Here is a 23,995-nt window from a genome sequence, read left to right on the forward strand (position 1 = left end):
TATCAACTTTAAGTTTATGTAAATCTGAGCAGAGATTATATATGATCAAAGAACAAATTGAATTATCAAATTTCATCAACAAGGGTCAAGGGACTAAGAAGTCCAGTTGATTAGAACAATTTAGAGTTTACAACTCGCAGGTTCAGGCAAGAAGCAATCCAACAAACTATATTACAAGTGGGACGAAAGGTTAAGCAGCCAAATATTATTTGACTTCACCATCATCTAAAGTATATTTCCAACAAACAAAAAAAATAAAAAAAACCAAATCCACTAAGGTTTTCCTAAGGTTTCATACTTGTAGAGCTCTTCTTAGATGTGTGCTAGGCAGCACAAAGCCAGCTCTTCTTTCCTCAAATGAGTATTCTATTTCTTCATCCTTTTCTCCTACCAAATTATCACCAAAAAGAGGTTTCGAAGGAGCTGGAGTCATCGATGTTTGCATGGGAGCTGAAACTGTCATAGGCGTTGTAGGGGGAGGGAACAACATTTTGTTGGGAGTGTGATTTTCTTCATCACCAGCTGGGATCTTCTTTGAAGGAGTAACTACTGAAGTGTTGCTTACACTAGCTACTTTCTGGGATGTCTCGTTTTTGGCCAGAGATTTCTGTACACTGTTGTTTTGCAGTATGTTCTGATCGTCAAAGAAATCTCCATTTGCTCTTGATGATGCCACAGAAGAAATAGGGGAGAAAGGTCTTCGTGCCACAGTAGTAGGGTCAGATTCACGACCACTGAATGTGAAGTTTCTAGTCGGGAGATTGGCAATGTCTAGTGCCCTCCTCGCTACAAATAATGAAACAAATGATCAAACATTAGCAGTTGGAACAAGGAAATGTTGGCTCAAAAAAACATCTCTCAAACCCTTTATCACATCAGAAAATAGACATAATTGGTTGATCAGCCTTGATCTGAAGAAACTAACCAGTTGATTGTCCTCCATTGTTGTCGTCCTTTCTGACAGAACGGGAACTCGGTGTTGCTCTAGTTGAGTGAGATGAATCAGGCCTCGGAGTTTGGTGCATGTTACCTCCTAAGGAGAGCCTTCGATTTGGTCCTCCTCCTGGACCTCCCATAGACATTCTTCGGGAAGGCTTCTTGGCACTCTTTAATGGGCTTGGTTTTGAGCCAAAAAGTGCCTCTTGCTCCGTATTTATTTGCCCTTGGAGTTTCTTCTGTTCCTGAAATTCGAGACAGTAATACACATGCATGCCTTTATAAACACCCATATTTAGGCTTAAGAATTAAGCTAACAGCTTTTTCAAGAAGTACTTGAAATCCAAGAGTGGATCAAAGTAAGATGCTAAGCATACCCTTTGCCTTTTCTTTTCTAGCTCCTTTTCTTGCCGCAATATCATGTATTCCTCAAGCATGGAAAGAAGACGAACCTGATTGATAAACACGAGCTGATTTACAATTGAATGACAAGGGAAAACAACACAAAAAAAGAAGTATTAAGAAATATGTACTTACACCATCATACATAAATTCAACGCCTCTTTCATTCTCCCAGCTATGAGCTTTTGCAGCCAGTGCCTCCACCATTCCTGTGTGAGCATCGAAGGTTAATCAAAATTGTGAGCAATTACCAAAATTCTTCTACAATACAGGTGTTAGATACATACTACATCAGCCTAATCTTTACAATGAAATCATTTGCACATGACATATATCACCATGTTTACCTGGAAGTTTGTTGACTAGTGATCGAGCTTTTTCAGCACGCTTAAGGGTGAGATGAGCACCTCTGCTTGCATTGTACCGGTTGTCATCCTAAGGTGACAGAAGGAAGGATTAACCATCAATGTGAATGTTGGAGGTAAGACAATGAGCTTGTAAATATTTCAAGATAACAAACATTACCTGATTATATTGTTCAAGCCACTCTTCCTCCTCACGGGCTGATAACCACTTTTCAACCTTTTCAAGTATTTCTTTGCGGCTATATGCTTCTTCCTTGACCTTGGAAACTTCCGACTCAATTTGTTCGAGAACAGAAGCAGGATCCAAAGCTCCTGAAAAGGAAAAATAATTAAGTATTCTATAAGAGAAAAGTACAAAGCAAAGCAATCTATTATTATTGGTGATATGATCAATTCTACAGCCATTAAAAAGGAGCATATGGAGGAACCAATGCAATATGCAATTCAAAGTCTTATAACCATTATGTAAAGCATAATACCAGATTCTATTGCTGCCATGAGATGTTCTGTTTCACAATCTGCTTCCGGAACTAAGTGTGTCTTCCTGCAAATCTCTTCTAGTTCTGTTCTCTTCTTCATGACAAGTTCTTTCATCTTGCTTGATTTCAGCTGTTCCAATCTTGAAACTTCTGCCTCAACCTGCATAAGTCATATATGCTTGCTGGTCAATACTTAAGCATTGTTGTAAAAGATCAAAATGAAGATTCCTCCAAAATGCAAGTACTTGAATTGCGACAAAGTTGCACTAGTATTGTGAAGTACACGTTTTGATATTGTATTGATACTACAACACAACATGTATGCAAATCAAAGCAGATATCTTGTTGCATGGTTGATGTAGAAAAACTTATACTTCGGATAAAAATCAATGTATTTAAAAAGACTTATAATTTGGATCAAAAATGTATTAGAGAAGAGGTCTGGCACTGACATATTTTATGCAGTCTTCTGAAAGGACATCGGGCTCAGTTATCTCATCTTCAGATGCAGCAATATTGCATGTGACATGTTGAAAAGGTTGTTGTTCCTCAAATGGTGTATCCATTAGATTCCAAAGCTCGAACAACATTGTTGCAAGATCTTGAAGCTGAACCATTTTGGTTAAAAAGAACATATGTGATGAGTAAATAAGAAATTGGAATGACAAGAACTAATCTAATAAAAAATGTTTAATGTACCTTCTGCATCCTCTGAAGCTTAAGCTCTCGCAATCTAAATATGGCAGACTCCAGCTGCTTAAGTGTTTCAGTACTTATGCTATGTGATTCTTCAGAATCAGCTAAACTTGGATGAAGTTCTCTGACAGTTCCCTTAAAGTCCAACCCAAGGACAGAACACAATGAACTCAAATCATTCAAGTGTTCCATGACAAGCTTCAGGCGATCACTCTGCAAGTTGAAAGAGCGAGGCAGAATTAATTCAAATAAACACTAACTAAAGTTTTGAACCTTTTAAAAGGATGGACAATGAATAGAATAATTCACCTTCTCCTTCTGTAGGGACTGCAGCTTGTTTTGTAATTCTTCGAGCCTTCTCAGAGACAGGTCATTTTCATCTATAACAACTGTGCAACTATCATATCCTGACAGTCCATATATTTCAGTGGACACTTTTTGAATCTGTCCAATGACATCAAGAAACTGATTTTTCCTTTCAATTTTGCTTTTTCGCATTTCTTCTAGCTGTGGAAGAATGGCATCTAGCTCTTCCTTTAGGCTTCCAGCTTTTTGTTCAGTCTGAAAAATTAGTTCAACTGGGTTATTCCTCATTACAAGACAGGTAAAAGATCATAGCGCCAGGGTCCTGTGCCCAATCTCTAAATACTCATTTTGATTATTCGTTTTCAGTGAAAGCTTTTAGTCTGGTAACAGACTGTTGATCAAGTTTCCTACACATCTTACATAAGTGATCAACAATCAGATACTGAAAGTGGAAATATCTGAATTGCTGAAGCATCTAAACAACCTAATTGATTAAAGTTTTTGTGCGTCAGTTCATGGACATATTTCTGAAGACTGAAACTGATCTATAATAGCATGAAGGAAACAGTGGTTGACTAATAAAAGTATACAACAAAGGGTATCAATTCAATGTATACATGTATGATCAAGTATTAGAATTCGTTACCTGTCGAATATGGACTGGCCTCTCACCCATTGCAGAACAAATGGCGGCTAGCTCCGCCTCAGAATCAGCAATAGCCTGCAATAGCTGAGCTCTGCAGCGATTAGCCTGATCAACTTTTCTCCTGTATACCTCAAGGCACTCTTGTTCCAGCTCAAGTAACATCTTATCACGAGCAGTTTCAGATTCGCCAACCTCATCCCATATAATCTGAACATAATAACAAACAACTTCAATCACCCATATATTAAACTACAACTGTCATCACTGCATCAAATTATTCACAGTTTATACCTGAAGTTCATATAATAAAGATCCACAGGTCGTTTCCACTTGTGTAATCGGATCGGTCGGGACCACAGCCATCTTAATTCACTACAGAAGCACAACCCAACAGCCTAATTAAGGAGAAAAAATCAATGAGAATTTCAATTGAGCATATAGAAGAAGCTACTCAAGTAAGGCACTCTTGTAATCTTGAACCATTATATGTACTAAATCATGAATTATATTATCAGTATGTATTATCAAATAATTTGGACCATATATACCATATGTTATACATAACATACATACATCAAATTGACCAAATATGATATAGAACTCAAAATTATGACCAAACTTTAAAAAATCAAAATTGTAATTAATACCACCAAGAGATACTTTTACAGTAAATCAAGTCAATTATAGTAAACTTAGTTATAAACTTATAATTAATACTCTCTCGCCGGAGATATATCTCGTATCACCGAAAAAGTTGTAACCTTTCCTAAAATAGTGAGGGGTCAAGCTCGATTACACCGATTATTACAAAGGTTATTTCAGTAAACAATACTAATAATATCCCCTCCATTTCCATAAATAGAAAATTCGACATCAATTTTGAGAAAACCAAACTCATCTAAAAATTCCACTTACACAGATACATCTCCAAACAAATAACTTAAACATTGAAAAATTCCAACAAATTCAAATTGAAAAATAACCCACAAAAAAGAAATTACAACTCCTCAATGTAACTGGAAATTAATTACTCGTATACACAAAGCCCAATTTCCAGTAATTACCCAGATAAATCAAATCCCTAAGAAAATTAGGGTTTATCAAAAAAAAAAAAATGCCAACAATAACAAATTGCGCAGAAATCAAACAAAAAACACAAAAGCACAGCAAAATAAGAGCAAAAGAGAGGAAATCAACACTAACCTTGTTGAAAGATTAGAGGTTGAAGATGATCAGAAAATGGAAGGTAGAGAAAGAAAGAGTTAGAGAGAGATGAGAGAGAAAGAGAGGTGTTTGAAAAATTCGACCGTTAAAAGAAGAGAGTGAGATCTTCTCTTCAAAGTATCTGACTTTGTTCAAATTCAAAAATAAAAAAGGAAAAAAACAGTGACTGGAGAAAAGGACTGTAATGCCCGTTACAAAACTCCAATTATGACCAAACTTTAAAAAATCAAAATTGTAATGTAAAGGGTTTGGAATTTGGATTAAGGCCCAATTGCAGAGATTTCTCAAAACACAAGTCTACTCTAACCCAACCCTATCAACGTTAGGTGTAGGTTTTTTTTTTTTTTTTTTTTTTTTTTTTTTTTTTTTTTTTTTGGACAAAGCGCACTAACAAACAAACCAAAAAAAACAACTAGTAACTAAACGACCAGCAAAGGAAATGACGATCACGAGCGCGGACAGCCAACCAATGAACTGGAGCCACCCGAGGCACCTTGCAAATTTGACAAGCAGAAAACCGATCCAGGAGCTCCCTCAGTTATTGGAACAGCGACCAACAGGAAATATCTGCAGAATTAGGATACCTAAGCTGAGAAACCAACTGAGCACAAATCTTATAAATTAAGAGCCTAAAACAATCATGTCGAACTGTCATCCGAAGAGCCCAAACACACGCCCTCAATTCTGCCTGAAAGGCGAAACCCGCACGACCTGCCTTGGCTTAGCCAGCAACCTTCAGAAGAAACCCTACGAAGAACCCAACCATCACCTGCAGAATTATCGTGATCGAACCAAGCACCATCAAACATCGGGCAGTATCAGATCAAGCTGGTCCGAAAGTTCTCGCACACTCAAACGCGCAGGATCATGCCCCAGGGAAGGAGGGCAGCTGCCTAAAGATAATAGACTATGCTGAAAATCCTAGCTTGAACTGCCCGAAAAGTCCAATCCTGAGAAAGATGAACAATCAAAGAAGGAGACCACACAGCTTGCCTAAAAACACAGCCATTCCGCACCGTCCAAACCGCCCAAAAGAAAGAAACACAAGAAACTAAACTAGCTAAGTCCTTAGATCTGCTGAAGGAAGAAACTGCATCCACGATCCAATCTACAAAGGACGAAGAGACAGGCAACACGCCCTCAATTCTGCCTGAAAGGCAGAACTCGCACGACCTGCCTTGGCTCCGCCAGCAACCACCCTGTCAGAAGAAACCCTACGAAGAACCCAACCAGCACTTGCAGAATTATCATGATCGGACCAAGCACCGTCAAACATCTGGTCCGAAAGTTCTCCTCGCACACTCAAACGCGCAAGATCATGCCCCATGGAAAGATGAACAATCAAAGAAGGAGACCACACATCTTGCCTAAAAACACAGCCATTCCGCACCGTCCAAACCGCCCAAAAGAAAGAAACACAAGAAACTAAACCAGCTAAGTCCTTAGATCTGCTGAAGGAAGAAACTGCATCCACGATCCAATCTGCAAAGGACGAAGAGACAGGCAACACACCATTGAGGGACAAAAGAGTCCGAGTCCAAAGAGGACGAATACAAGGACAATCCCGAAATAGGTGAGAAGTCGTCTCTGAGCTGTCACGACAGAAAATACATCTAGGATCGACCGGAACACCTCTGGAAAGTAGAGTTGCCACTACAGGCAGCGCATTATGAAGAATTTTCCAGCAAAAAAGCTTAAACCAGGGAAGAAGGGGGAGACCCCAGAAGCGTTTCCACCACCCATCGGGTGCTGGATTACATATCGTCGAAACAATCACTCGTTGAACTAAGTAGGTGTAGGTTTAGATTGTTTAGTACTCCCTTCGTGTTTTAACAAGTGTTACACTTATTAAATGCAATCGTGTTTTAATACTCTCACTTTTTATTTTTTATAATTGTATGAGTTCAACCGATATATTTGTCAAGACATAACTTTAACCATTAATTAATATGTTTAATTAATTATTAGTAAAAATTGTAATAAAATTATACGAAGTAATATGAAAGTAGACATTCAGACGAATCTAATGATACATACATAATAACAATTATTTATTTTATAATAGCAAAAAAAAATAAGTCAAACATGGCATGTAAATAGTGCAAAAGTCAAATTAAATTGCGTAAAATTATATGCCAGTCAAGTGCTTTTTTATTTTATTTTTTTTTTGTGCAAATGTGTCGGTCAAAATGTAATATTTATTAAAATACAAAGAGAGTATGGTCTTTCTCCTTGCCAAAAAAAAAAAATATAAATACTTGGACATTTTATGCTTTCTATTTTTATTTTTATTATTTTAAGATTTTCTAAAGGACACTGTTTAACATTAATTAAATCATACAACATCTACAATTATTAAAGTCAAGATTCATCTCCTAGTCTGAAGTTCAACAAGTTAGTCACTGTGTAGCTTGCTCGCATTGGTCTTTCTTAGCCTCCTAGGACTTTATTTTTTCCCTTCAAAAATAGGACTTTGTTACTTAATGTTAGGGGTGGAGCCACCTATAACAAGGGGGACAATTGTCCCCCATTTAAAAAAAAAAAAAATAACAATATGTACTACTAAGTATTATCTAATGCACATTATATACACATCAACTTATATGATGTAGTGGTAACTGATAAGGTCTTACAAATAGATTTTGCTTAGAGCATTCACATTGGTAGAGTAGTTTACAATTTCTCTCTCCAATTTTAATTCTTCCGCATCATAATCCACTAATTTGAGTCATTTGTTTACATTTTTCACAATGGTGAGCTAGCTCACTACAATTAAAAAAATTGTTTTTGTTAATTTTGGGCCAAAAAATTAAATGAAAATATAAACAATTGTCACTTGTCTTCTCCTTGTTTGTCACTGGGCTCGTGTGCCGAGCTTGTCACTGACTTGTTAGAGGAAGGAGCCTCACCCCACGAGTCACCTTTCACAATGGTAAGTTAGCTCAAAATAGGGGAGAGAGTGTTGTGGGGAGGGTCTTGAGTCACCCATTGCGGGTGCTCTCAGTGGGATCAAACACCCTCCATTTCATTATATCTAGGGGTGGCAATTTGGGTCAGTAGGTTGGATTCGGGTTAGATTTCGGATTGTGCTTACAACTATTAAAAATAATACTACTAATATGGTGTAAGCTTAAGATTATTCTGAAATATGAAATTTGGATCAAATCGGGTCAAATTCGAGTTGTTCGAGTTTGGGTCGGGTTTAGGTTTCTCTCAATAATTTCGAATCGGATTATTGAGTCGGGTCAGAGATTGTCAGCCCCGATATGGTATATCCCCTTTGCATTTTTTTTTTTGGCAAAATTACTCATTGACACCAACTTTAAAGTATGTTGCAGATATTGGCATGAACTTGTGTCACTTGTTAAATTGACACCAACTTGCCCAAAAAACAATAAAGTTGGCATAAAAACACTAAACATTCAATAAAACTCTACATATGACATCTATATAGTCTTACCTTTCCAAAACGTTAAGAACTTTTTGAAGCAAATGATTGTTGAAAAATGAATTTTATAATTGTACAAGGGTTGAAAGTTATATAAAATTAGTTGTTCAGTGTGAATTTTGTATTTTTTTTTGTAGCAAGTTATTACTCCATATAATTTAGTAAGTGATATAAGTTGGTGTCATAATTGCAAAACTTCACAAAGTTTGTGTCAATAATTGTAATTTTGCCTTTTTTTTTTTTTTTTGACTCATTTTACCTTTTTTCTTCCTTTAATTTTTTGTATGTATATGCTTAAGACAATTTGCCTTCCATTTTTGTAAACAATAAATTATGGTTGTAATAGGAAATTAAACAATAAACCTATATTATCTTATGTTCAAATTCGTCAAAAAATTAAACCCATAAGTAAATATCTATAGACTTGTCACTATTCAAATACTAATAACGTACCATCAGAGGAGTATTGAGGAATAATTAGTATATAATGTTAAATTTCTTTAGTTAGTATTTTGGATTTTGTAAAACTCTAATTATTTAACTAATTATGTGTTCAAGTATTGAATTTTTTTCCAACTCTTTTGTCGAACTAAGAGATGTCCATTTGTCCCTCATTTTGAAATTTCTGGCTCCGCCACTGCTTAATGTAGTTGTTGTTTGTTGTCTACTTGTCTTGTGCGTTATGTTGTTATGCTATTTTCACTTTGTTATATTGTATACTTTGTAATAAAAAAAAAAACAAATATAAAACTTACAATACATATTTTTTTTTTTTATCTCACACACAAAAAAAAAAAAAAAAGGTGGAGGGAGCAGAATAGGAGGGGAGGGAACAATGGTGAGTTTTCCTTCCAAATCTCTACATTATTAGAGTGATCAATTTCCTACAATTTAATCCTTCCATTTCTCTTCCGTTCAATTCCATTCCTTCTCCATTTGTTATCCGAATGAAAGATGTTCCATCTCTCCATTTCCCTTCCCTCTATTTCCTTCAATCCAAACACACTGTAAATGTGATCGATGCTAGTGATGAAAGTTGAGAAAATGAGCATTCTAAAAATCTCAAACTAAATATTTTGTCATTTAACGTTATATTAGTAAATAGCAATTACTTTTTTTTTTACGGGATATGAGTAAGTAATAATTGTATCTTATAGCACGGAGTAATATTTAACAGTTAGTGTTTAAAAGTTACTTATGAAGTACGAGTAATTGTATCTTATACACAAACTATATCCTTTTATAACAGAATATCTAGAATATTAATCCTATGTTGTATCACTTACCAATGAACAAGCACAATAGCTTATAAGTCTTAGGGCCTGTTGTGATACGATTATTCTCAGTTCAGTTCAGTTAAGCTCTAATAAGTTCAGTTCATTTCAGCTCCTAATTTCCTTCTCTGATAAAACATCCAGTTCAGTTCAGTTCAGTTCAGTTCAGATCTAATTAATGCAGTTCAGTTCAGTGATAGGTCGTCGTCGAGCCTACCAAAGATAAAGTCCTATCTTGGTCTCACTAGCTAATAGCAAGGGTAAAAAAGGGTCGAACCCAAGAGAGGCGTTGAATCAACCACCGAAATACTACCGCATAAATAAGCTAAATGAAGTCGAAATTGGTTTGGTTTTATGTAACAAATGCTAGTTCAAGTCAACTAAAGCTAGGGGGAGATTAACAATATTTAGAGGGTTCTAGGGCTTGGGATATACCACTCAATTTCGTCACAAATCACAATTAACAAGTAGCAAACAATGGTAATTAAAGGGGATAATATAGGGGAAGTCATCTAAAGCACCCAACTACTCTCTCAAGCTAGAGGGATTACTCGAATTATGAATACAACCTACTCTCGGGGTTGCAAAGCATAAAACAAGTATTAAAGCATAATCACGATGACAAAAACATTCCCTTGACTGGAAATTCCTATTCTCATTGCATTTCAAGTCAATTAAGCATAATGGAGCTAACTCAAGTTCATCTCTCGATCCTTCGTTGAGAAAGCTTAGATAATAGTTCTAGCAATGGCCATATACAAGAACTAAGCAATTAAACCACTTAAGCTCAACTAATTAACACCCAACAATTACCAAATTAACACATGCAACAAGTAATTAGTGACTACATTGAGGGTTTTACCCAAACCCTAGAAAATTAGACTACTTACAATCCATGGAGATTAAGGCAATTAAGGATTTCAAGTAACTCATGAACAAGAATTAACTAAAGATTAAGCTAAATAACAATCTAAGCATACAAGAATTTAGCAAGATAATTAACAATCACAGCAATTAAAATGGAAGAGAAGAGTGAGAAAATGTTACTAGAAGCTTCAACTTGAATATCAATGGTGGAACTTGTCTTCTACAATGATTGAGAATGAAATTTCCAAGCTAATAATTATAATCTAACTAATGATTTGAGAATATTTGTGTTTCTACAATTGCAAACTAAGAGGAAGCACTAAAAACTTGGATGCCGTACAAATGAGCTCCCAAGGTTATTTATAAAGACCCCCAAATAAAAAGGACGAAGAAAACAAGAGTCGGGCACGGCTACAGGTCAGCACGGACGTGCTGAGGTTGGCACGGACGTGCAGCTATACCTGCACGGACGTGCTGAGATTGGCACAGGCGTGCACCTGGGAGGCAGAAGGTACTTTTTGGCTGAGCAAATTGCACGGACGTGCAGGATCAGGCACGGACGTGCTGAATATCCTGCACAGACGTGCTGAGATTGGCACGGGCGTGCACTTGGGAGGCAGAAGGATCAGTTTTGGCTGAGCAAACTGCACGGACGTGCAGGATCAGGCACGGACGTGCTGAATATCCTGCACGGACGTGCTGAGTTCTGCACGGACGTGCAGGCCTTGAAAGCAGTAGGCAGTAGCTTCTGGTCGTGCTGGAACACTTCTGCACGGACGTGCCATACTTTGCACGTCCGTGCAGACTCTCTAAGGCCTTCATCTTCGCTTTTCTTCGGTTTTGCTCCATTGTTTCGGCTTCTAACCTCGGTTTATCATCCAAATGCCTCAAATGGTCGCCTTTGAACCTAAAAACCCAACAAAAACACTAACAACCCGTGAAGCAAGGGATACACAAAAGTTGAACAAAAATAGAGTAAAAGTGAACCAAAATGCCAATATACCAAGTAAACAAGGTTCGAAATCACTCTAAAATCGTATCAAATAACAAGTTATCATTCAGCTCTAATAAGTTCAGTTCAGTTCAATTCCATTCAATTCAGTTCAGTTCAATTCCATTCAATTCAGTTCAGCTCAATTCAGCCAATCAGAACATGCCCTTAGTATGATAGTATCTATTATTAGATTATTACTAGATTAGTGAAAGTGCTTAACTTGATGAATTTAATACTACATTCAAATTGGAGTAAGGCTATACTCGGACTGGATCTTTAGCTAGCTCAAGTAAATCAATTTCGCCCAAAACCAACTTAACTAATTACAGTTGGCAACACGTGACAATATTGCATGTCTTTGACACACATACATCCATTGAGTTTTAATACAGTAATAAACTACGAATATAGAATTTGTGTCCATGAGAAATAATGCAAATAATAAAATATGAAAGGAGTAAGAGATGTATGAAATCAATTTTAAAAAGCTTTGTTATGCAACATACGTTTATGATTTGCTAAGTTTTGATGTGCAACATTTTAATTTTTAAGGTTTTAATCAACTAAACTATGTCGATTAGATATTTTCTAATGAGTTTTCGAGTATGCCACTAAGTAATAATATATGTATGAAGTAAGGGATATTCAATTTAAATAGGTTTTATTATACGTCAATGATTTGCTAATAAGTTTTGATGCGCAATATGTTTTAATTTTTAAGGTTTGATTTATTAATCAACTAAACTACATCGATTAGACATTTCCTATTTCCTCAAAAAAAAAAAAAAAAAAAAAAAAAAAATAGACATTTCCTAACCTATATGGGTTTTCGAGCATGCCATCAGTCATATCACTTTTCCACATCATCATAAGCCATTTTTTTTCTTTCCATTTTTTGAATTAAAAATTGATGACACTTCAAGATGACAAGTTCATCCTCAAATCATTTGACCCCACATCAAACTAATTTTTTTTTTTTTTTTTAAGAAAATCAAATTAAAACTTATACTTCAAAGCTTACTACTACTTTGATTTCGTCTGTATATTTATTGTATTAATTAATAAAATTTTTATATATTTATTAAATTTCCCTATTTTCTGCCATTAATTCTCCTAAGTTGATGGTTGATTTTCAGTCGACTAATTCATAGTGAAGAACAGGGCGAAAAGGTCTGGTTTTAATTTTTGTTTTTTTCCCACAAATTTTTTAATACATTTCTTGGGTTATGTTCAATTTAAAGACCTTCCTTCTGAAATCTTCAATTTGGGATTTTTTTGTTGACCTAATTTTTATACCCAAAACTTCATTGATTTGAATCAAAATTAATGAAATTATGCCCATTTGACAAAAATTTCAATTTTTTTGAGCAAATTTACAACAACCCCATCTTCTCTTTATATCTTATAGATGGAGAAAGAGAGGAATAACTCAACCCCACTTCTTCTCCCACCCAAAAGTGGGACCCACCATCAAAATCATCCTCCCAAAGATAAACAAGAACAAGCAGAAGGGATTAATGATAAAAATGTTGTTGTTGATGTAGATGGTGAAGAAGTTGATACCCAACTTGATGAAACCCTAAAAAAGTTTGAATTTTTTCTGAGATTTCTGTGTTTTGATCAGACAAATCCATTGAAATTTGGGGTTTCTTGGTTTGTGTTCTTAGTTGTGGGTGTTGCAATTCCTGTATTGATAATTGAGCTCACCCATTGCTTGGATTGTGAAGATTATCAAGTCAAGGATTTTGAGTATGAGATTCTTACCTCTCATCTTATTCTTGCTGGTGTTTCTTTGATTTGTGTGGCATACAATATTAATAAAAAGGGGTTTCGAAAATTCTTGTTTGTCGATCGTTATAGGGGGTATACCGCCCGTTTCAAGGATCAATATATCAAAAAGATTGAGGTAAATTATGAATTCATTGTGTATCAAAACTCGAAATGGCCTGCATTTTGGGGTTTCTCTTCGAATTCGAGCTATATATATTCATGGATACTCTTATTAGTTTGTTGGTTGATAAATTGTTCCAATTTTAGTTGTATGTATTTATGGATGTTACTCTTATTAGCTAGTTGGTTGATAAATTGTTTGAATTTTAGTTGTATGTATATATGGATGTTATTAGTTTGTTGGTTGATAAAATGTTCGAATTCAAGTTGTATCAAGGGTATTTGTATTGCTTCTATAAGAAAGATTTATGCTTTTGATTTATCAATAGCATCTTTTGAAATTTCTTTTCTTTCCTGTTGATTTCATGAATGCAATCCACATTGCATGTAAAATGGGGCTGGTCTCAATTTCAAATTTGTTAGTTACTCTCAAATGGATGAAAGAGCAAATAGTATTAGTTTCAGAATCTTGAAGAGGGTGATTTTAAGAAGCTTGGGATGATTGATGGTCTTATGCTTACCTTTAGGACAAATGCAAGTCAATGTTCCTACGGCATATCTGTGGGTATAATGCAGGAGTTAGCCAAAGCTTAGAACTCTAAAATTCTTAGGCAGTTGTAGGCTTGTAGCTACATGCAAGTTTGGGAAGACTTAGATTCCTAATGGCTTCTACGTTAGGTCTAGTAACGTAATTAATTTATTGGGAGGCAGTTTTTTAAGTATAGATCCCCAGTACTGTTCTGTAAAGCTGTACAATTTATCACAAGTATATTAGAGATGGTCTCCCAAGAGTCTTGTTTGATACACTTTGTATCTTCTGGTATTCTTGTGTGCACGCAGTCTTATCTATCATAAATAATGAGCACAGCTGGAGCCGAAAATCTCGGTTACTCTTAGTGCTTATATTTTCAAACCGATTGATTATATCAATGTCTTTTTTTCATATAGATTCCTGTACATACTATGCCATTTTCCAAGTTTCACTTCATTTGTTACAACTAATATTTTCTTTATAGTTAAATTAGGCCTTTCTTTAATTAATGCTTTATATGTTATAAACAATGCTATGTTCCTTAACCATTTTGTACCCTCATAAGATCCTGCCATAAATTTTCCTCAGGGTTCATATCAACTGCTGTTACAGTCACTGATTCCGTGTTGCATCTTGAAGGCGCTTCATGAGATCATGCGCATGATATACATGCAAAACCATTCATGGTGGTTGGCTTGTTTTAATGCCACAGCTTTAGTAATATCTTGGACATACCTGAGTGCTATTTCACTGGCAGCCTGTATTCTCTTTCATGTAGCCTGCAATTTGCAAGTCATTCATTTCAATGATTATGCGAAACTCTTGGAAAGTGAATCCAGCATAATGACTTTGATGGATGAACACATGCGGTTGAGGGGGTATCTCTCCAAAATCAGCCACAGATTTCGAATATATCTTATCTTGATCTTCCTATTTGTCACTGCTAGCCTGTGTATGACTCTTATACAGATCACTGGTATTAACGGTAGAGTAACTTTCCTAAATGGTGGAAATTTCGCTGTAAGTCAAATTCCCTTTTCACTTTCGATTTAAATTATTTGTGTTTATACTAGATCAGAGTTACAGTGTACTGCTATGACATAATTTGCATGATCACAAGGTGTGTGATTGTCAAGATTAAGAGTTTAATTAACTTCAGCAAAACTAAACTAGAAAATTTTTTTGTGTTGATAATGTATAGAAGTTTTTACTCAACCTTTTAGCAAATCTCAAACATTAAGGCTTTCTTTAGAAGTTCTTTGTATTGATACCTACCTATTATAGGGCAGCCCCTCCTCGGGATCTGTTTCCTAAAACCAGCTTCCAAGATTACAGATAGGGCTCAGGTTTGTTTGGCATCTATGCCTTCTGCCCTTCAAACAGTATGGGAGCCATTCAGCTTATCCATCAACGAGAAGGGGCTGCAGAATACTAGAACCCAATTTCTACAGTGATGACAGGTTACTGTTGCATTGTCCATGGGGTCGTAATAGCCCCAGCTTCCACAGGTTCTAACCTTTGATTAAAAGTTAAATTGGTGAATTAATGAACTGGATACATTTTCTTGCATAGTTGTGTGTTGGTGTATGATCGGTATGTATGAATAAATCATAAAGAAAACACCTCCCCCCCCCCCCCCCCCCCCCCTTTTTCTCACTCAAAACAAAAGTTACAAAAAGATCCGAAACGAAAATTATTAGATTGATTGAAGTATGCGGTATGCCTTGTTAATGTGCAGATTATATGTTATCTTTGTGCTAAAACCCGAGGAAGGCTTACATCTATCTAACCCTAAGAAGGAAAATCAATGTGAAACTGGTAATAGAGTCTAATTTTTATTTAGTTTTACCAACAAACCTTTGGTGAAGTGAAGCCATTGATAACGGAAATGCCTCATTGCTTTGTATGGTGATTGGGATGGATGATATACTGATGTTTTTTTCTATCATTGATTGATGATCTTACATACATGGAAGTAGGGCTAGGTTGTTGACAACTTGACATCAAGGAGCTATGCATTTCTCAAAGTTGTATGCTACAAGATACATGTCAGGATTGTGGCATAGTTGTATGTATAAGCTGAAGTTCGTAAAATAAAGGTTGCAGAGTGCTAGAGACGAGGATTTTATAGAAAAGTGAAATCAGGAAGTGATTAGAGATTATTGTGTGAATTCTACTTAATGTAAGTGGCAGGAAACAATATGTGGTTGAGCTGAACATATACACTGGATGCTTTTATATACTCCATTGAAGTGATGTAAAAAGGTGATTGTAATAGGAGAGCAGAATTAACAGATAGATCCTGGATTAAATTTTGGGCGAGGGCTGGACTGCCAGAAGGGGACCTCGTATATCATTTTTACCCTAGGCTTTTAGGTAGTGGAGTGGTCCTTCCCTAATTTCTGATTCTTATGTCTACTAAATGATTTTTAGACCTTTTACAATATTCCTTTGTAAGAACATTGCTTTTGTGGGTTATTTTGGGAACAAGTTCTCTTCCAGTTTCAACTAGTTAGGAGTAAAGCTACATGCCTCTTGGCCTCCCAAACCTCGTCAACAGCAGGCACTAAACTAATTGGTAGTCGTCATTGTTGTAGCAAATAAGATCTTCAGTGTCTTTGCCTATGCCATTTAATGGAATAATTGCTCTCGCTCTTCCATTTTCTTCTTTTTGTGTTTCTAACTTCTTTCTGCTCCTGATTTTAGGTAACTTCAATTGTTCAAGTTGTTGAAACACTTCTTTGCTTGCATGCTGGTACAAAGATTTCCTCCAGAGCTCACGCAATTGGTTCAGTGGCATCTAGATGGCATGCGCTAGTAACTTGCAAGTCCCTTGATGCAGGAAAACGATCAATGTCGATGGGCTCATTGACTTCAAACTATTCTGACAGTGAATCGAATTTACTAGATGAAAATGCAATCATCAGCCATTCGCAATTTGCTTCTGTTTCGTCATATAACAAGAGGCAATCTTTTGGTAAGTCTAGTCTTTTTTCTTTTTTTCTTTTTTTTTTTTTTTTCATTAGGACACCTATCTTACACTCTACTTTCCCAACAACCTTTTATTCAGTGTTAAATAGTTAATGTGATCACCCTTGCTGGATTATTGAATGGCAGGAAAACAAATATACTAACAGATTTCTAACTTTGAGGTGAAAAACATATTTACCAAATCATCTAAGCTCATTAGCTTTAGAGATAATTTCTGAAAACAATATTAGTCAAGCCTAGAAACATTTAATTTATCGAATTTTGGATAGATTGGTTTGCCTGTGAACCAGAAACCTAAGATGCATGTTTACGCCTTAAATGTTTTTGTTGTTTTCTATTCGCAAATTAAGGATGTCAAGACCTATTTGAACATTTCTGTTGTTAAGGCCAAAAATTGTAAAAATGTATGTGCATATTGCAAGACTATTCTTTCATTTCCACTTAATATTAATTTCTTATGAGAGGAAAAAAATAGATATAAAGTGTGGAATAATTATAGTTACTCCCTACTTCTACTGCTTCAAATGATAAGGATGTAAGTGAGAACAAACCCTGGATCACTGAAGTCTTTTACAATGAAGAGATATATCCTGGAGCAGAGCTCACCTTGTTAGCTTCTTTATTCACTATATACTCCATATGCCCTCCATTTCATTCCAATGTTTCGAATTTGAGTTCATGTTGTTTTGTGATATTTAAGATGATAGTGGAAATTGTATTTTCGTATGTATGGTTTATGATTAGTGCTATTTCATACAACATGTGTTCATTTTACTAAGTGAATATTACAGTGATGTATTTGCAGACGAATCCTGGAGGGCTCACATTGTATGGATGGACAGTGGATCGTTCGCTTTTGTCTACAATATTTGCTATCGAGCTCTCACTAGTCCTTTTTGTATTGGGTCAAACCATTGTTTTCTCTTCCCCATCAAATGATTGACTTTTCATTCGGTACTAAAGTACACCATGAATCACTATCATCTCGTGTTCTGAAGTTGAATTGCTTTTGCGTAGTTCAAAGGTCTCGTACCAACTTGAAATCCCAGTTAAAGCAAATGTCATTTCAGAACTTTTTTTGTTCGCTTCCTGGGATTCTTACTGCCATTACGTGCTGTATTTGGTGCACGAGGCGGAGCCACGTAATTGTTGATTATACAAGTGTAGCATTCTATTTTGTATATTCTTTTGTAAATAATAGTAAAAGCATTAAATTACTCTTCATTTGTAACCTTATACGAAGTATGTAAACAGTGACAGTTTGTATACATGAATGAATGTGAATAAACATAATCATGAGTGCTGTTTGTGACATTGTTGTTCCTCAAGCTGTTAATATTTGTGAAATCAGATATTTGACTATGAACATGATTTTAACCAAAAAAAAAAACTAACATGCTGACCTAAAATATGCTGTATGAATAGATATTCATCTGATGTCATTTGTTTGGATATATTTTAAGATAATAAGGCATAAGCCTTTTTGGAAAAGTTCTACCCTCCCTCAATAATCAATATATTGTCTAATTTAAAATATGTACATTTTTTTTTTCTTTTTTTTGTGTGTATGTACAGAGTCGTAAAAAGGTTAATGATGTAGACAAAATTTGATCTTACAGGGAATACTTTTAGAATTGTAACCAATCTAGCTAGTTGACATCTAGTCATCTACATAAATACAAGAAAAATAAAGTTGAAATATTAATAGATTTAATAATAAAGTCTTAACAAGCTAGAATTTTTAAAGTGAACCCGAAGTTCCATTTCAACAGCTACAACACTCATGAGAAACCAATTTAAAGGGAATAATATCATTCTCTGTATCGTTCCAATTTTATATGTCTTTGAGAGACAAGACTGAACATATAGATCAAACAAGGTGGCTCCTATCGATTCATGACTCTTCGTGCCATAGCTCTCAAATTATCTCGTGCCAAGCTAGAGCTTCTATAAATTCCCATGAACTCTTCTCTCTGTAACCTCAATGCAAATGCAGCATCTTCATCTTGGTTTGGAACTCCTCTACTACTGATCAAACTAGCTTCTTCTGATCTCCTTGATACTCTAAGTCTTCTGCTCAAGCGCGGATTGCTGTTGTCAGTAGCTTGATTACTACTACTGATCACCCTTTCAGTGCTCTTCCTGCGCTGATCACTTACTTTACTATTCGCAGCTGCTGCAGCTGCAGCTGCAATCCTCGACTCGACTTCTGCAGGGAATAAAAGCTGTATAGTGTTCCAAAGCACTGTGTTTATAGTGCAGGATCTTCCATTACTGCCAAAAATTCATCAACAATCATATACATTAACACCCATCAAAATCTGACCTTAATTAATACGAAATATGAAATTTGCACTGATTTGTTCAAGTACCTTATCAGCTGTCTACATTTGGGACATCTTTTGCCACATTTTTCAGCTGCAGATTTCAAGCAGTTCTTGCAAAAACTAAAACACCAAAGTTGATGTTACATTCAAAAATTGGAATTTTACAGATTATTCTTCTCAATTATATGATGTAAGATTCTGAATTTTACCTGTGACCACAAGGAGTTGTGCTTGGTTCATAACATATGTCCAAGCAAATCTGGATAAATAAAAGTAACCATTTTAAATTCAATCCATGAAAATTGAAAACTCAACTATTCTTATATGTACACAACTTTCATAGTCACCTCAAATCACATAAAGTCGACTTTAGGTGATTAGATTGGAATGACTAAACATGTCGTGTATACAATACACCCGTTGCATATAAGTTTTCACCTAATCAGGGCGCTAAATGACGATGGTACAATGGGGATAAAAATGACAAGCAAAATCAGAAAGTAAAGCTCACTTACAGCACAAGAAAGTTCATCTCTAAGACGATCCATACATGGAAGTGTTGAAGAACTTGAACAATTAGCAGCATCAGAAACAGCATTTTCCTGCTCCTTTTCTTTGGTTTTTTCTTCTATTTTCTTTGGTAAATCACTTTTACCCTTTTCTGCTTCTACCCATCACAAAAGATCCTCAAAATATTCAGTAAATTGAAATTCATAACTCTAACTTTAATAATTATTATTATTAACCCTTCTTTAATTTCAATGAAATTAATTGGAAAAACAACTTTAAATTTTTTTCAGTAAATTCAATTTAGACTAGGTTACTCATTTCACTCCAAGTACCCATGTCGAATCCCCGACACTTCAATTTGTGCCAAAATCTTTGATTAATTCTCAAATTGACCGTATCCATGATCAACTCGAGTACCCGAGTCCCAGTAACATAGAATCAAGACTAATTCACTGAAAACCCACCAGATGACCAGACCCCATCAATCAAAACACCAAAAATACACCAAATTTTCCAATCAAACCCAAAAAGGATTCAAAAAATATACCTTTAAGATTACTGTTAGAAGATTCATCATCAACATCAACATCAAGATTAAAAACTGCAATAGGAATCGAACCAGGGCGAACCCGTCTTCTCTTTTTTCTAGAACTAGTAGAAGGAGATTTCACAAGTAAATCAGAACGTTTCTTGTCTCTTAAGTTTCTTTCAGGGGTATCTTCAACAACAAGAGTAGAAAGTAGGGTTTCTTCATCCCATCCCGCCATTGCTGCAACTGATTTGAATCTTGGGCTAAACATACTCATATTATTACTGCAATTTTCTGGGATTTGGGTTGAATTAATTGATGGGGTGTTTTTGATTTTAGGGGTTTTGGTTGAATCTTGAGTCACCATTGAAGAATGTTGAGAAACAGGGAGGAGAGAGAATGAGAGAAAGGAGATCAAGGACAAATTTTGAATCTGAGACGTTTAGGACAAGCCTTTTTGGGGCAACGGTCGAATTTTTTTTTTTTAGGAAAATGACTACTCAGTTTGTGTTTTAGGCCAATTGACCAAATTGGTAAATAAAAAAGACCCTAGCGATAATTTGGTAAAAAAAAACCTAATCATGTGTAACAATTTGATAAAAACAATAAACTCCGGCGACTTTTAGACCAAAAAAATCTATTTTTTTCGACAAACTCTTTAAAATCATATTTTAATTTGTATTTGTGTTTTTAAATTTATTTTTCTTTTTAAAAATTTTGAATTACTATCTCATCTCCTTTTTATTTTTCTAAATAATCCCGATACCAAATTTATTTCCTACCCCTTTTTAAAAACATTTCATTAATAGGGGTATGAATCTTAAGTAAAAATTGATACTTAACATGTTTTTTTCTTGAAATTGTTAGATCCATAAAAAAGGGCGGTAAAAAACCACAAAAAACGAACTAAAATAAGTATTCGCGAGTAATTTATTGGAATTTTTTGTGTTAAATGTCGCCTGAGATAATTTTATTTACCAAATTGTCGCTTAGGGTTAACTTTTTTTACTAAATTGTCGCTGGAGTTATTTTTTTACCAAATTGTCGCTAAAGGTCTTTTTTATTTACCAAATTGGTCAATTGACCTCGTGTTTTAATAAATTAGACAATTTAATTAACTGCAATAGGAATCGAAAGTGACGCGGCTAATGTGATCTCGGGGATTAAGCAACGTTCCACAGGATGCTCTCCATTCTATCTACTTTTAGAGGATATTTGTTCTATTTCTATGTCTTTCATTATTTTATGTTCTTTTTCTCATGTTAAAAGGACGGGGAATACTTTAGCCCATTTGGTGGCAAGATGGGATTCTAGGGGTTGCGATGAACTTGTTCGTTGTGGTCCTCCCCCAAAGTCTTATTCGTTGCGATGAACTTTTCTCATTTAATATAATCCCCATCGTGTTTATTCAAAAAAAAAAAAAAAAAAAAAGACAATTTAATTAACTTAAATAAAATAAAAGGTAAGTGAAGTACTTAAAAAATTACTTCCTACTATATAAAAGAAAGATAGTAATGAATGTGTTAGGAAATTAGGGTGTAATTGTGTTTGATTAACGCGGAACAAGTCAATGAAATTAAGAACGAGAAAAACAATAAAGAAGATAAACAAAGAACACAAGGATTTTTGTGGTTCGGTCAAAATAGACCTACATCCACGGGTGGGGGATTCGAGAGCTTCTTCACTATAATGGAGAAAGAACGAGAGAATAATACAAGGAGTCCTAAATCTAATGGCTCAAAAAGGTATGATCTAAATGATCAACTAAAGGGTCCTTTTATAACACAAGAAAACCCTAATAAAACCCTAATATTGTTCCCCAAGTATACTCAAATAGCCGTCATAGAAAAGATATAATTATAGGAAATATTCCATAAATTATCCTAGAATAACCTAACTACCGAGCTATAGCTCGGAAGCTAGCTCATACCTGCCGCAAGTCCTCATAGGGCCGAGCTATAGCTCACTCGCATAGAGCTATAGCTCGCAACCTCGTTGCTAATTTCCAGCTTCGTCAGGTTTTTGTAAAACGATCATAACTTTCTCGTTTCTTATCGGAATTGGGCATATGACCTATCGTTGGAAAGCTCTTGAACCAAGCTATCACCTCCAACTTGAATCACCTCAAAATCAGTTGTAGTCTGAGAGATATAATCGTTCAAAGTTAGCCCTACTAGATTTCGAGTCACAATCTAACAGAATGCAAGAGGAAACATATAATATAAAAGTAGTTGTGGGTTTTAGTGCTGACTAAGAGAGAAAAAAGATACTCCGTATAATATTTTAATATAGCTTTTTGCCAATAAAAGAAAGTGTAACACTTATTATAACGTGTTGTAAATATGTAAGAGGAGTCATATAATTAGGTCCATGATAAGGCTAATTTATCTTAAGCATCTCATTCTATTAATTTTTGTCCATTATCACTTGGAAAGTGTTATGGGGTGGGATATAAGTTTGAGGAAGAGATGACATTATCATGAACATATTGATGTTACTTTTCTTGCAAAGTTGCACTTGAATTGGTTCCCATTAGCGTCATTTATTATAAGTTACTCCGTACTAAACTAGATGTTAGTAAACTTTTGTTTACGTGTTACTACTTTTAATTTGTCACAATAGATGTCAAAAGTTTAATGCAAAGAACAAAGCAAAACTCACATAGATTTACATAGCTCACTATCATGTGTTAGCTCCTTTCACAAGCCGATTTTGAGAGATTTTTAGTGATCTTGGGGATAAAATAGATTAACATATTCAAGACATATTTTAACAAACCCAACTCTTCAAATTTCAATATTAGCGTCGACGTAAATTATTTTGGGTGGAAGTAGTGTTATGTTTCATTTGTAATTCTTTGCAAATAACATTAGATGACAAAGATGTGATCATAGTGAGTTCCTTGTATCTAAGGAGGAGTCCATTGTAGTACATAAAGCAGATTGGGGCTTATTAAGTACGTCACTCTAAAACCCTGATATGAATCACACATAGTGACATAACACAAATTTCTCTAAAATAGGCATTAAAACAAAAGGTTACTAATGCATATTCTTAAAGGGGAATAGATGTGTTCATGCAATACAAAGTAATAGATTGTTTTTGCTGTTTGTATGCATCTGTATTATGGTATCTATCTATCTATCTATCTATCTACATGATGTACTGTGTTTAAACATAATTCATTCATTAGAAAACTTCAATACTTTGTTGTATACCTAAACGAGACTATACATTGATATTATGATCTCACTTATATTTAGTATGCAGTCAATTTGGATTTTTCGAGAGCGGTAAAAGTTGATATGGGGAGTTTAAGTTGTTGCTACATGGACCTCTTTTTATTTAGTTGTATTTAAACTTCAAATCTCTCAAGTTGTACTCCAAAGGCATTATACTATTTTAGTATCTTGTTAGGAAGTGACCTTAGTGGATTTTCTTGAGCCAATTTGGAGTATATATTCAAATTATTGTGTATATATTAGCTTGTTGTTAGGAAGCATGTAGCGTAACCTACCAATAGTGGCTTGGATTAGGGACATGAAGGCTGGATAGTTGAGTTGCTCGGACATTGGTATG

At 35.1% G+C, this 23,995-nt stretch overlaps 3 protein-coding genes across 6 annotated transcripts; 1 reads left to right on the plus strand and 2 right to left on the minus strand.

Moving 5' to 3' along the window:
* Positions 1-93: 93 nt before the first annotated feature.
* Positions 94-6,816, minus strand: LOC145640338 (65-kDa microtubule-associated protein 3-like). Of its 2 annotated transcripts, none has more exons than XM_081691639.1 (13): positions 5,034-6,816; positions 4,122-4,202; positions 3,831-4,037; positions 3,188-3,439; positions 2,882-3,091; positions 2,635-2,790; positions 2,183-2,342; positions 1,864-2,015; positions 1,686-1,773; positions 1,474-1,547; positions 1,314-1,388; positions 926-1,181; positions 94-786 (listed from the first exon to the last, which is right to left on the minus strand). In XM_081691639.1, exons 2-13 carry the CDS (start codon positions 4,191-4,193, stop codon positions 293-295), a joined length of 2,196 nt encoding a protein of 731 aa, XP_081547765.1. In that variant the 5' UTR covers positions 4,194-4,202; positions 5,034-6,816; the 3' UTR covers positions 94-292. The 2 variants fall into 2 exon arrangements, with proteins under 2 accessions (XP_081547765.1, XP_081547759.1); XM_081691633.1 differs by having other exon boundaries at positions 4,122-4,225.
* Positions 6,817-12,501: 5,685 nt separating this feature from the next.
* LOC145633735 (uncharacterized) lies at positions 12,502-18,362 on the plus strand. 2 transcript variants are annotated; one of them, XR_014113189.1, is made up of 4 exons: positions 12,502-13,543; positions 14,648-15,079; positions 15,349-15,567; positions 16,766-16,902. XR_014113189.1 is itself a non-coding variant. In XM_081685541.1 (4 exons), exons 1-4 carry the CDS (start codon positions 13,046-13,048, stop codon positions 17,991-17,993), a joined length of 1,353 nt encoding a protein of 450 aa, XP_081541667.1. In that variant the 5' UTR covers positions 12,530-13,045; the 3' UTR covers positions 17,994-18,362. The 2 variants fall into 2 exon arrangements, 1 of the variants encoding a protein (XP_081541667.1); XM_081685541.1 differs by lacking the exon at positions 15,349-15,567 and adding an exon at positions 17,842-18,362 and having other exon boundaries at positions 12,530-13,543; positions 16,766-17,036.
* A 238-nt stretch (positions 18,363-18,600) lies between these two features.
* Positions 18,601-20,809, minus strand: LOC145633945 (uncharacterized). Of its 2 annotated transcripts, none has more exons than XM_081685555.1 (5): positions 20,435-20,809; positions 19,893-20,038; positions 19,587-19,636; positions 19,423-19,497; positions 18,601-19,324 (listed from the first exon to the last, which is right to left on the minus strand). In XM_081685555.1, exons 1-5 carry the CDS (start codon positions 20,781-20,783, stop codon positions 18,937-18,939), a joined length of 1,008 nt encoding a protein of 335 aa, XP_081541681.1. In that variant the 5' UTR covers positions 20,784-20,809; the 3' UTR covers positions 18,601-18,936. The 2 variants fall into 2 exon arrangements, with proteins under 2 accessions (XP_081541681.1, XP_081541676.1); XM_081685550.1 differs by having other exon boundaries at positions 19,893-20,044.
* Between the last annotated feature and the right edge of the window lie 3,186 nt (positions 20,810-23,995).

This window comes from Chenopodium album, chromosome 1 (genome assembly GCF_948465745.1).
Source record: "Chenopodium album chromosome 1, dcCheAlbu1.1, whole genome shotgun sequence".
Taxonomy (NCBI): Eukaryota; Viridiplantae; Streptophyta; class Magnoliopsida; order Caryophyllales; family Amaranthaceae; genus Chenopodium; species Chenopodium album.